The sequence below is a fragment of the Gekko japonicus genome, unplaced genomic scaffold, assembly GCF_001447785.1.
Source record: "Gekko japonicus isolate JY-2015 unplaced genomic scaffold, Gekko_japonicus_V1.1 scaffold250, whole genome shotgun sequence".
NCBI lineage: Eukaryota > Metazoa > Chordata > Lepidosauria > Squamata > Gekkonidae > Gekko > Gekko japonicus.
Genome location: NW_015167538.1, coordinates 299,982 through 313,785, shown reverse-complemented (window position 1 = coordinate 313,785; position 13,804 = coordinate 299,982). Strand labels below are relative to the sequence as shown.

General features: G+C 50.1%; 1 protein-coding gene across 1 annotated transcript; it reads left to right on the top strand.

The window, feature by feature from the left end:
• Window positions 1-3,160: 3,160 nt before the first annotated feature.
• On the top strand, window positions 3,161-12,048 carry WBSCR27 (Williams Beuren syndrome chromosome region 27). Its single transcript, XM_015413554.1, has 5 exons — window positions 3,161-3,355; window positions 6,674-6,802; window positions 8,192-8,327; window positions 8,467-8,559; window positions 11,229-12,048. The coding sequence occupies exons 1-5, from the start codon at window positions 3,200-3,202 to the stop codon at window positions 11,456-11,458; spliced, it is 744 nt and encodes a 247-aa protein (XP_015269040.1). The 5' UTR covers window positions 3,161-3,199; the 3' UTR covers window positions 11,459-12,048.
• Window positions 12,049-13,804: the final 1,756 nt, after the last annotated feature.

Below are 13,804 nucleotides of genomic sequence, written 5' to 3'. Positions count from 1 at the left end.
CCTTTTATCATTCGAGTTGCCCTTTTCTGCACTTTTTCCAAAGCTATAATATCCTTTTTAAGGTGTGGTGCCCAGAACTGCACACAGTATTCCAAATGAGGTCTTACCATTGATTTATATAGGGGCATTATTATATTGGCTGATCTGTTTTCAATACCCTTCCTAATAATCCCCAGCATAGCATTGGCCTTCTTTATTGCAGTCACACACTGTCTCGACATTTTCAGTGAGTTATCCACTACAACTCCAAGATCTCTCTCTTGCTCAGTTCTCTCGACATTTTCAGTGAGTTATCCACTACAACTCCAAGATCTCTCTCTTGCTCAGATCTCTAGCCTGGCCTCTTTAGGGCCCGGGGTCATCAGATGGAATTGTGACCCTGACCGAAGTGCTCTTTGGGGCCTATATGTTATTGTCTTATTGTAGTTTATATGCTGATTTTATGTAAGCCGCCCTGAGCCAGCCTTGGCTGGGAGGGCGGAGTAGAGACTTGATAGATAAATAACAGGCAGGGACAAAAGAACTTAGGAAGGCCATTACCATTACCAATGCCAGCCACTGTTGGAATCAGGATGCTGAACGAGGTTTCGTCCAGTGGAGCTTGCCTGATGTTCTTAACGGGGACCACGAACGTCAAACGGAGGGTCTTCGCTGCATATTAACATTTGTCCACCCCTTTCCCACAATTAATTAGTAGGCCAGAGCAGAAGCAAAGGCTCCTGGACCTGGTGCTACATCTTCCTCTTACCCAGCATGCCCTTCTCCGTCGCCACTCACCAAGCTCCGCAGCAGTGTCCTCCAGCCATGCTGTTTGGCCCCGCTGTGAACCTTCCAAGCCAGCAGCAGAAGCATCATGGAAGCCAAGAGGGCGTTTTGCACCCAGCTGAAGAAGACATCGGTGGCCAGCTCCAAGGAGATGTGGATCCATCGCACCACGTCCCACTGAATCTTCTTGAGGCAGAAGAACCAGCCCAACAGCCCAACGCGCAAGGAGAGGAGCTTCAAGTAGAGGGCGCTAGGCTTGCCTTGCACTGCCCCGCGTCGGGTCCTGCCGATGGACGCTGGAGGCCGGGACGCCGGATCAGGATCCTTGTCAGGAAAAGCCTGGTCTTCTGGGAGGGTTTGACAGGCGGCCGGCTCCATCAAGTATTAAGGCTTGCCCGGGGAGGGTTGCAGCAGCAATGCAGTGCAACTGAGAGAGCTTTGCAGTGGACTGTGGGTAAAGGAGGAGCAGATTTACCATCTCTCTCACACACAAGAAGCTGCCTTATACTGAATCAGACCATCGATCGATCATGGCCAGTACGGTGCTTTCACACATGCTAAATATTGCCGTTTCAATCCATTTCAGCGACCGTGCACTGAAAGTGGACTGAAAGCATGCCAACTGAGTGTGTGTGAAAGCGTTACTGGCAGCGGCTCATCAAGAAAGCGATCTTTCACGTCACCTACTGCCTCATCTTTTTAACTGGAGATGCCGGGGATTGACCCTGGGACCTTCTGCACGCGAGGCAGAGGCTCTTCTGCTGAATCACGGCCCTTCCCCTAATGAACAAGCAACGCTTGTCCCCAAGACCTCAGGCAAAGGAACACAAATGAAGTTGCCTTATACTGAATCAGACCCTTGGTCCATCAAGGTAATTATTGTCTATTCAGACCAGCAGCAGCTCTCCAGGGTCTCAGGCAGAGGTCTTTCCCATCACCTCCTACCTGCTTGTTTCACCTGGAAGTGCTGAGATCTGAACCTGGGACCTTCTTCATGCCAATGTATTCAGGTACATGCAGCTAGCTGTCTCAAAGGACAGCGCTTGCCGCCTGAGGGAAGATGACAGTGAGGCGTAAGTCCGCCTACAACTCCTAGCACCCCTGCAGCATAATGGTTACAGTGTCAAACTAGGACCCGTTCAAAGCCCCACTTGCCCACGAAGCTCATTGGTTCACCGGGAGCCTCTCTTTGAACCTGTCATATCACATCATGGAGGAAGGACAAGATAAAACGGTGATTGAGAGCGCTATGGACCTTGTGCTGGGTGCTGTACACATCCCTCAGAGGACTCACCTGTTTGCTGAATGGTGGGAACCAAAAGGACCTCCTTGTCGAGACATCTATTAGCCACCAACCAAATTCCCAAGGAAGTCGCTTTGAAGGGGTTTTGTAAGCCAACTGCTTTTTGAAGGGCTAGAGATGTCAGAAACTACCTCCAAGCATAGTGCAAATTGTCCAGCCAGCTTCAAAGACCTGGGTCTTTTTGTGACGTCACAGAAGAGATTGCGTCTGACGTCACATCCAACTACTAGGCTCCTCCCAAGGCCTCAGATGCCACTCTCTCCTCCTCCTGCGAACTCTGCATAGACAATACAGGAGCACCTTTGTCCGGTTGCCGTGGAGATTGGTACCTGTCGCCCTGGTTGCCATGGCAGCGGAGACAGAGCCATTATCCCGCCTTCCGAAGATGCCCAGATGAGCTGCTGCCTGATGTGCTGTGTTTAAATTAGGCCAAAAATGGATTGCCTTCCTGGAAAGAGGGGAAGAGTCCAAAGGCGCCTGTTGCAAGCGCTTAGTGTCCATGCTCAATCCTGCCCCATATCAATCTCATATAAAATCTCGCCTTCTTAACGCCCTAAGGATGCTTGGAGTTGGCATTTATCATAAAAGTTTGAACATTTGCTGTGCAATCCTTTGCAAAGTTATTCCTGCCTCGGGTCCATTGAAATCGGTGTGCTTAAACCGGAGTGACTCCGCAAAGGGTTGCATAGGGAATTAATTTCTTTAATCAAGGTATCTCTCGCGGTTTTGACCCAAAACAGGCTTCGGGCGGCCCACCAAACTCCCAAAGACCGTGCGGTCATTTAATTTTAATATTAAAAGATAATCTAACGGGCGGGGCTAGGCGTGGTAAACGTTCAATCCAAATTAAAAGCCGACGATTAATTCTATAAAAGAGCCAAGATTAATCTTGAAAAGAGTCTCACAGGCTTCCGCCAACTCCAGCTGAGAGGACTCAAGAAAGAAAGAAACAAAACACGCAACGTATTGATTTCTCATCGAGAGGGCGGGACGCAGCCCTGCAGGCAAATTAAATCGAGCCCGTGGCTGGGCTTTGCGTTTAAGCCGCGCCCAGACAGCAGATCCATCGGGCGCAGCAGAGGCTGGGAAAGGGAGCCGCCTTCTCCGGGAGGGCCGGCCTAGAGGCGGTCAATGGGGGCAGGAAAAGACCGGCCCCCCGGCGCCATGGCTGCCTCCAGCAGTCGGAGCCTTGCCGAAGTGCAGCGCCGCGTTTCCGCGGTCCATCACGGAACGGACCCGGAGGAGCAACTGCGCTTCTACGACGGCTGGGCCCCGGACTATGAGCAGGTGCTTCCCCAAGTCACCCCAGCTTTACTGACCTGATTTATCACTTGTGCTCCGGAAGCGGTAACTAAAGAGCACGTGCAGAGGGCATTTCCCTTCCTGCATGCAAGTGTAGCTGGCTTTTTGCAAAGCGTTGGGAGATTCGTGGAGGGGATGCGTGTCCGTAGTTATGGGCTGCAACAGTTAAATGGAACCTCTGTGTTCAGAGGCAGTCTATCTGTCAATGCCCGGGGATACAGCACGAAACAAGAGGAGCAGCCCTCACCTTCATACCCTGCTCTAGAGCTTCCCAGTGACTGGCCAGCTTTGGGAATGGGCTAGGGTTGCCAATCTCCAGGAGGGTCCTGGAGAACACCTGGAATTACATCTGATTTCCAGGTGACAGAAATCAGTTCCCCTGGAGGGAGTGGCTGCTTTGAAGAGCGGATCCTGTGGCATTCTAGGTCATTGAGCTCCGCCTCCCACCTCAGGCTCCACCTCCAAAATCTTGAGGGATTTCCCAACCCATTGTTGGCCACCCTAAGGGGCTTGGTCTGATCCAGGCAATGTTTGTGTTCTTAATTTAAACAGTGAAAATTGTTTTCATAACCGGGAACACAGGAAGCAAGAGTCAAGACAATGCCCCTGAGCATGTACAGTGAGCTTTCCTTTGATCACTAGGAAAGTATAGCCCAACCATCCGTCAGGGTTGTGAGATTATAGGAAAGGCCTTACAGGAAGGATGAAGGAGGTGTCTTCCTAGAACACGCGCACCCACGCTTCCCTCCACATCTCTCCTTGTGGTGAGTAAGTACTGGCTTGCAACAGTCTTATTCTTCCCCTCCACATCTCTCCTTGCGGTGAGTAAGTACTGGCTTGCAACAGTCTTATTCTTCCCCTCCACATCTCTCCTTGCGGTGAGTAAGTACTGGCTTGCAACAGTCTTATTCTGAATTAGAAGCCAATCATTTGACAGCCCTCTAGTTCAAAACGGTTGTTTCTTGTGGACTAGAAGCTTAGTTCCTAATAGTGTAGCTGACTGTGTGTTTTGTTACCATACAACCCAGATCATGTCTCCAAATATAGGGGGAAATATAAGTGATCGTTACGTGGATTTAGTTACCCGTTAACAAGAATTTTATTGACAAGCATCTGTCTGGTAAAAGAACATCAAAAAAAGTATGTTTTGCACTCAGCCCACCCACCCACCCACCCACCCCAAGCAGAAGGGCCAGAGAAGGGAGCTGCTTGCATTCAAAAGGTCAGGAATAATTCCACAGGATTAAAAGGGAACGATCTCCTACCATTTGGCCATAAATATTTATACGGAAAATGTCTGCCCTGATTTTGGCATGAAGCCCTCCAGGTGGCTTATGGGACAGAATACAAACCCTCCCCGAAGGGAAACGGAAAAACAAAAACAGCAATAAAGCTGGACAATATAAAGAAGATTATTAGTGAATGGCTATTGCTATTAATCAATGAGAACGGAAAGGCACGCAATACCAAGAACAATTAAACGGCACCACTGAAAGCTCAAGAGAAGAGAAAAACTTTGGTATCTGAATGGGTAACCAAGGTGGCTGCGAGTCCACATAAAGGGAGGGAATTCCTTAACCTCAGTGCCAACACAGAAAAGTCCCTGTTTCTGGTAGCAACCCACCTTGCTTCCAAAGGCAGGGCACTCAAAGACGAGCCTTCTATTCAGATTTTTGGCAGGTGGGGCCGGTTTATAGAGGAAAAGGCAGTCTTGTAGTTGCTCACGCCCCTTAGGGTAACAGCAGCACTTTGAATTAATTGAGCCCTGGAATGAAGTGGGAGGCAGCAGCAGTCGTTTAACCCTGGTTCAACCCATGGCAGTCAACCCTCGTTCACAATCTGTCTGCTGCATTGTGCACCTCTCAAAGTTTCCAAGTGCTTTTCAAAGGTAGCCCTGCATGCCAGCATGGTACTCATGCCTCAGTGTTACCAGAGCATGGGTGAGCATGGTGCCGAACTTAGTACAGACACCTTATCGGCATAGCCCACTGCAGCCCAGAGCAAAGTTGAATGTGAATCACAACCCTTATCACCCAGCTCCCCAAAAACAAGGGAAAGTGGGACAAGCTTCGCTAAGGTCAGAAAGGATCTCCGTGTTCCCTAATGTTCCCATTGCTCTGAAGAGCAGATAAGCAAATACAATCCCTGACATACATGACCAATTAGAGAGTCTTTAATGTGTAAACTATATGTGATGTCATTTGGGGTATAAGACCTTCTGCCCTTCCTGGTTATGGCAGAATACAGCTTCAGAATTGCTGAAGTGCTAAGGTACTCAGCCCTGTGTTCCCTATTTCAATGCATTAAACAGATATTCATCTAACTCGTTGAGACTCCGACTATGTGTTTCCAATTCGGCAACGGGAGCACGCAGACAGATTTGTGTATCAAGCGTGAGGGCCTTGCAGAAAGAAACGGGCTTGTTTTGCTCGGCTTTTGAGAGAAAAAGACACTTCTTACAATTCAGAGGAAAGCTTTAAACTTGGCTGCGCAGATAGCTGCATATGAGCCAGGGGTCCACCCCCCCCTTCCCCCACCCCCAGCTTTCACGTCTTGTATGTGCATTAGCAATACTGGCTCTAAGGACACTCCTTTTCAGGGGTGTGCAGCTGCCTCCAACACAGGTTGGACGGATCCTGCTCCTGTGGTTTGATAAGCAGTGCAAGCCTCCATCCTGGCTGGCATCCATCCTTTGAAACCTTCTTATCTCCCATCCTCCCATTTTGCCCCATTTCCCTTCTTTTATCTGACCTGTTTTGAGCACCAGGGGCGGTTACCGTGTCTCAATCTCAGCCAAGACTCACCCCCAACATGTTTCCTGATCTCGGACTCTGCTCTGGAACGTGCAGAAGATAAAGAACGCGGACTGCTCTGTTTCAAGGCAAAGTACAAATCCCCGCGTAGTCATAATCCTTTCTTGGTGGCCTTGAGCCGAATCTCAGTTTACTATCACAATTAAGTATAGAGCGTCATAGCATAGAGAGCCAATTTGGTGTAGTGGTTATGTGCGCGGAGAACCGGGTTTGATTCCCCACTCCTCCACTTGCAGCTGCTGGATGACCTTGGGCAAGCCAGAGTTCTGTCAGAGGTGTTCTTGAAAAGAGCAGTTTCTGTCAGAGCTCTCTCAGCCCCACCTACCTCACAGGTTGTGGGGAGGGGAAGGGAAAGGAGTTTGTGAGCCGCTCTGAGACTCCGAGTGAAGGGTGGGGTATAAATCCAAACTACTACTACTACTCTTAAAAAAAAAAACACTTCTGATGAATTCACCAGCTCAAACAGCTGCCTGACACTTTTCTCCTGTAGGACGTGACTGTGTTGCACTACCAAGCCCCCCAATTGGCTGCTTCCTGCCTGGCCTCGGTGTTCCAGGGTTCCATCGCAGATGCTCTGGTGCTGGATGTGGCTTGTGGCACAGGGCTTGTGGCCCAGGAGGTAATGGGGTCCCCTGTCTCACCTGGGGTTGCATCTTAGTCTGGGCTCTTGGGAGCAGTGTTCCCTCTAAGCTGGGTTAGTGTGAGCTAGCTCACAGTTTTTTAGCCTCCAGCTCACACATTTTTGTCTTAGCTCAGGAAGGAGGGCTCCAGAGCAAACTAATTGATGCAGTGGCCAAATCGCTCACTCACAACTTTAACGCCAGTAGCTCACAAAGTAGAATTTTTGGTCAGAAAACTCCACACCTTAGAGGGAGCATTGGTTGGGAGGCTTACCAAGTGCCCACTAATGGTGCGCAATCTCCTGGTAATTGTGGCTGATGCCCACTGACAGCAGTGCCTGTACTATTACATCACTATTGGTTCCTGGCAGTGTTCCCTCTAAGCTGAGTTAGTGTGAGCTAGCTCACAGGTTTTTAGTCTCCGTGTCTTAGCCCAGGAAGGATGGCTCCAGAGCAAACTGATCTATGCAGTAGCCAAATTACTTGCTCACAACTTTAATGCCAGTTGCTCACAGAGTAGAATTTTTGCTCACAGGACTCCACAGCTTAGAGGGAACATTGGTCCTGGCTACATTGGATTTTTCTGACCAAGTGAGAAAGGTACACAATTGAACCATTACTATAGGAAGGTGTACCTGACCATGGCAGCAAACCAGCAAGAATGAGGCCTCTGATTAATACCTTTGCCTTTGGTCTCAGGCAATAAGCATGTAAAAATTTCATCTTGGTCAATTTATAAGAAATGATTACTACATTGTGATGTCAGAAGCTATTCTGTAATATCCTTTGTTTGACCACCAAGGAAGGCTGATGGGCCAAAATGTGTATGGTCAGGGTCAGTAATGGTCAGTTTTGGCTGTTACTGTACAATTTGATTCTTAATTGAGGCTATCACCAGGGCCAGTATCTGTTTTTTAATCTACTTCGTAATAAGTCCGTGTATATTGTTGTATATCTGTCAACATGTAATGTTTTTAATTTGACTAACAGAATTATTGGGCCGATACATTCAGATCTTCTTAACCTTTGGGTTCTGAAAACAATGCCCGTAGACCGGGGTCCAAGTAGCACCCCCAAGCTACAAACCAAAGGCCCAAACCACCATCCACGTAATACCCTTTACTAAGATCTACCCAATGACATGTCACAATGTGCAAGCTTTCGGGTTCCCCAGAACTCTTCCGCAGACCAAAAGATGTAAAGCAAATATTCACAAGCTCCTGGTGTAAAGATCTGCCCAGGCTGGCACATGGTGGAAATGGTGGCAAGCCAAGAAGATTAGGCATTGAGCTGTTATAAGCCAAGGGCCATAAAAAGCAAGAGGCAGTCAAGCAATTCAACTCTGTAGCAACAGTTCCATAGCAACGTGATTTGTGCCATGTTCTAAGCTGCAGGCAAGGGGTTTCTGCTGTTTCCATGGCCTGGACGGAAGCCATGGGATGTTGGAACTTGCACGCCGGAAGGAGCTGTACCAGGAGCTGAAGCAGTGCATGCTGGGCCAGGAAGCCTTGCCCGCATCCTCAGGTAACACAGCCAGGAAGGAGCTGGAAGTGGGAAGGAGAGGCTGAGGTGGACAGGAAGCTCTCTCTCAGGGGATTGCTTCCTTTCACTCCCTCCTCGCCTTCTTCTTCCTCGCGGCTGAGCATCATTCCTTCCACCCCAGGCTTCTACGATGCCGTTCTGATCGTAGGGGCTCTCAGTGAAGGGCAGGTGCCCACCAGCGTCATCCCAGAGCTGCTTCGTGTCACCAAACCAGGTAAGGGCTTTGGCAAGACAAGCTTGATTTCTGGGGGAACCCAGGGAGGACAGGGATTCATCGGGACACTTGGCAGAACTGGGGTGGACCAGATATCCACCCAGCCCAGCACAGAACCCCCAACAGCGGCCAGCGGTAGAAAGATGCAGTCAGGTCAGGAAACAGCCAGGCCTGTGGTTTGTCTCTGGTGGCTGGTGATCTGAGGTAGCTTGCTTCTGACTACAGGAGTGCCGTTCCACACTGGTTGAAGATGGTTTGTCTCCAGCAGTTGGCGATCTGTGGTAGACTGCCTCTGACCACAGAGGCTCCATTCCAGACTCGCTCTCTTCTGTGGCTCTTGGAAGGATAACATTCCTCCGCCCTACATCCTGAGGAATCTGTGCTCCTTAAGGACAGAAAGCGAGGCAGGCTCATTCCCTTTCCCTGCCTTCCCATTTCTCTCACCTGTAGGGTCCCAGCTACTTTGCAGGACAGATGCAGTGGGAAGCTGGCAGTTTTGGAATTCATTAATTTGACTGCATTCCCAGGTTTGGTACACGCGGCAAGGAAACTAGTCGCTGTTAAGATCTTTGTTGCGTGCAGCGGAGGTATTGTTTGTCGCTCAGGAGACTCAGGGCTCGGTTTCCATTGTCTTCTGTTGCCGCAGCCTTAAGGCGCAGAGGCCTCTGGCTGTATGGCTGATTTGTAGACCGTAGCCGGGGCCTTCAATACTATAAAATAAGCTGTGGAAAGAGAGAACTGTACATCGGGGTTGAAAGGAGGGGCCAGTCCGATTAACTGAAAGCAATAACTACCTGTAAACCCTGATTCAATGCCTGAGAAAATCTGCTGAATGTATTAACGGCTCCCACTTCCACAGACTTTTCTTAATTTAATTTAGTATTCTGTGGCATTTTTAACCCAGATGCTGGACAATCTCTGACCCCTTCTTGTAGCTCAACAGCAGCTGCGGGAGACACCCAGGTCTGGATCCAGGCTGTGAATTAGGGAGGTGGGGATTTACTCTTTTTTTTTTTCCCTGGCCTTCTGTAGCCCCCAGAGGAGCTGGTATTTGGCCTCTGGAGGAAATATTGCTTTTTCCTTCAGTGGGGCATAGAGCAGCTCCAAGGATCAGGAAAACATCCCAGATGCTGTGCTTGATGGGGGCCCTCTTTGGTCCGATGCAGCAAGACAGTCAGGATTTGGTGTCTGCGGTCACTAGATGGTGCTACTGCCCTGAGAGGCTTTTCTAAGTAGGCTGTTGACTGGGAGCTGGGGAAGGTGGACAGCTAAGTCGGCTTGTTTGGATCAGCTTCCCTTGTCTTCCCTGCGGCCTAGCTCTGCCCAGAGAGATTTCCAGGCCTTAATCTCTTGCTGTGGTTGAATCTTGCTCCTGCAGGGGAAACACGGAAGGATTGGGGGGGGGGGGGGGGGAGTCTCTGCTTCCAGTTCACAGGAAAGGGACAAGGCCGGAATGGATGGGTAGATGGTATGCTGAGGTGATGGTGGTGGTTTGGGTTGGGCCAGAGGCCCCTGACCTTTTTGAGCCTGTGGGCAGCTTTGGAATTCTGACAGAGCATTGTGGACGCAGCCCCGAACGATAGGGTTGCGAAGTCTGAAGTGGCGCTGGAGCGGGGGACTCCAGTGCCGGTCCAGGAGTGTGTGTGCGCTCGCGAAGTGCGCGCGCTGCAACCACATCACTCGGAAGGGACGCGACCAGGCCGGGCACGCTGGGGCGGGGCCACGACCATCCTAGGGAAAAACATAGAGTTTTCCCTCGGATGACCGTGGCCCCGCCCCCAACGTGCCCGGTGTGGTCGCGTCACTTCCGGGTGACGTGCACGTCGCGTACTTTGGGGGTTCCCCCCGGGGCCCGATCCACCGCCGGCGGGGAACGGGCCTCTGGGGCAGGGTTTTCCCCGCCCCCCGGGGGGACTTGGCAAACCTACCGAACGAGCTGCCACAAAATGGTTGTCTCAGGAGGTGGAGCCAGCAACAAAATGGCTGCCACCGCTTCTCTTCAGTCACACAAGTGAAGCGCCTTGTGTTGTGGTGGCAGCCTTTTAGAAATCTGCACAGCTCTCTAATGGTCAATCAGAAGGCTCCACCCACTTCCTAAAACCACTTGGTGGGCTCCAGGAAAGGTGTTTGCTGGCACCGTGGAGCCCACGGGCACTACATTGGGTACCCCTGGGTTAGACAGTGTTGCTGAAGGAATAATCCTGGTTAGCCAGGATTCTCTCCCATCTGCCCTACAGTTCTTATGTGATGAGCAACTAGTTTGACCTGTGGAGGGCAGAGGCAAAGCACACCCTATGAGGGACCAGTTGGCTTCCAGACCCATTTCTCCCCAGCTCTTTTCCTCCCAGAAAGGGGGAGAAGGGATAGCACAATTCACCTCCATCTCCCTAGTGTTCCGTCTCCACGAGCGAGGAAATGCCTCAGAAAGATATTGCAAGACAAAGGCCAAGAAGAGAAGCAGCAGAGAGATGCGCAGTCTGGATTTTTCCTGCTGCCCTCCCTCTGTGTTCAAGAAGCAAGGAAGTGAGAGTTTAGCAGTACGAAGGGCCAGATATTTCCCTGCAAGGGGCCGGATTCAGGTCCAGGGCTTCTCTTGCCCACCCCCTCCCCCTGCCAGCTACATGCCTGTATGTGCCTGTGTGATGTTTGATCACCTCTTCACCTCACAGGGGGCTTTTTGTGCCTGACCACGCGGACCAACCAAAGCAACCTGTGGTACAAAAGCCAGATGCAGCAGCTGCTGGATGACCTGGAGCAGCGAGGATTGTGGGAAAAGGTCAAGGTGCAAGAAGTCAAACAGTGGGAGAGGGCGACATCGGAGCAGGAAGCCCAGGGGGGCGCAGACTACATTTCTGGGGTGATTTACCTGTACCGGAAGACTCCGAGTGTCAGCTTTTGAGGGAGTGCCTTAACCCTCTGCTTGCTGGGAGATTCCCCAAAGCGGCTTTGGTCCAGTAGGTGGCCAGGAGAGGCTCACGGGAAGAGCTGGCTTTTCCAAAGAGCTTAGTTCCAGACCCAGTTTTTCCTACCAGGACTCAGTTTGGGAACACGTGGAAGCAATAATAAAGCAAACACGTTCCTTGGGTCATAGACAGAGCGCCTTTCCTTTACCGCCACAAGCCTGTCCAGCCATACTTCTCAGGGTTGTCAGCCCCAGGTTTGGAAATTCCAGGAGATTTGGGGGCAAAGCCTGGGGGGAGTACTTGGCCGGGGTCATGATGCTGTCGAGTCCCCCTCCCAGAGCTGCCATTTCCCTCAGGGGGACTGATCCCTGTCGTCTGGAGATCAGTTGTAATTGCAGGAGGCTGGCAACCCGAAGACTTGCGCATCCGTCTCTGAAGGCGTGCCTTCCGGAGACTGCCAGCTCCTCTCTTCTGGGGGTGTTTCCAAAGTCGTATATTTGCAAAGTAAAAGTACTTGTCCTTTGAATCTCATGCTCTCCAAAATCAGAGTTGGGGCTTATTGGGTTGAGCAAAATAGACGTTCAAGGATTCCGAAAATTGAAGAGTGGATTAAGAAACTGTTGTTTGCAGTTGAAATGGACAAAATGACAAGGAAATTGAATAACATGGAAGCAGAAGAGTTTTTTAATGATTGGAAAGATTTAAAAGAAGCATTGGGAAGTAAAAGGCAATTTATTCTGTTTTGAGAATTATTGAATACAGAACTTTTTAGAGTTTTTCTGAGAGTTATGATAGGTAAAGAAATAATTGTGATAATGAAATAAGAGTTACCTAGTGAACTATTGGAAAAAAATGTAATGGAAACAAAAAGAAATTAGAAGGGAGTAAACAGGAGGTTGAAGAAATTAGAAGTAAATGTGCAGGAGGTCGGAGCACTGTGGGAAGTCGCATATAAGGGAGGGGAAAAGGGAGGGGGGATAGATGTAACAGGGATAAATGTAGAAAATTTAATGCTGATTATGATTCCCCACTCCTCCGCTTGCACCTGGCTGGATGACCTTGGGCAAGCCATAGTTCTGATAAGAGCTATTCTCGAAAAAGAGCAGTTTCTGTCAGAGCTCTCTCAGCCCCACCTAACAGGGTGTCTGCTGTGGGGAGGGGAAGGGAAAGGAGTTTGTAAGCCACTCCGAGACACCTTTGGGTAGTGAAGGGAGTAGCAGGGAAAGAAGGCTGCAGTGCTGCCACCTACTGTTCACCTTCTACTTCCCCCCCCCCTTCTCATTTCCATGCCCCGAAATCCCAAGTAGGGGAAGCAAATCTGGCTTTGCCTCTTTCTCAGTTGTATTTCTGATACTTCCCTTCACCTGCAGAGCAGCTAATAGAAAAGACCCGTCTAGCCCCAATCTAACAAAAGCCAGTCAAGTCACCTCTGGGTGCTCCCAAGCAGGTTGCGTCTATCGCCTGGTGTTTGTCCCCAGCATCTGATATACTGCCTCTTTACATGGAGGTGCTGTTTAGTTTTGAAAGGGTTGGGGGTGAAAGGAGGCAGCAGCTCCCCTTCTTTCTGAAGGCACCAGATAGAGATTAGATATACCATTTTAGATACGCCATCTTGATGAAAGATTTTGTTTAGAACATCTAGAGCACTTATGTTTTCTGTAATTTTTGTAATTTTGTAACAATGGTTTTATGGTTTTAACGGTTTTATGTGTGGCGTATGCCTAACTGTGAGCCGCCCTGAGCCTGCATTGCGGGGAGGGAGGGCTATAAATTGAAATTATAAATAAAATAAAATAAAAAGATTGGATGGAGTAGGGATGTTTCCCAAAGTGTTCACTGCTTTTGGGGTGTGCTGCGAACCAGCAGCTGCATGCTTCACTAAGAAGAACACGCCGGAGCTGCCTCTGAGCATGTGCAAAGTGTATATCTGTCCAAACGTACACTGCCTATACAGCTGCAGTTTATGGCGCAGGGCTGAGACTCACTTTTCTGGTGCCATTGTCCTGTAGGGGGAGGGGCTTGTCCTTAAGCTGTGAGGGAACACCTTGTCCCTCTGCTTGCGGAGAGTCTTCTTGGGGAGTGGAGTACGAACAAGGAGCCATCACAGACAAGCCAGCACTGGCTTTTAATCCCGTAACAGGCGAGAAAGTGTCAAGGTGTAGTGGGGGAAGTATCGGACTGCATCCTGGGAGACCTGGGTTCGAATCGTCATTTCTACCACGGACGCTCACTGACCTTGGGGCCAGCACAAACTCGCAGCCTGGCCTACCTCACAGGGTGGCTGTAGGAAAATGGAGGAGGGGCAAACAGTGTTCTAAGCCCCCTTTGAGTCCTAGCCGGGG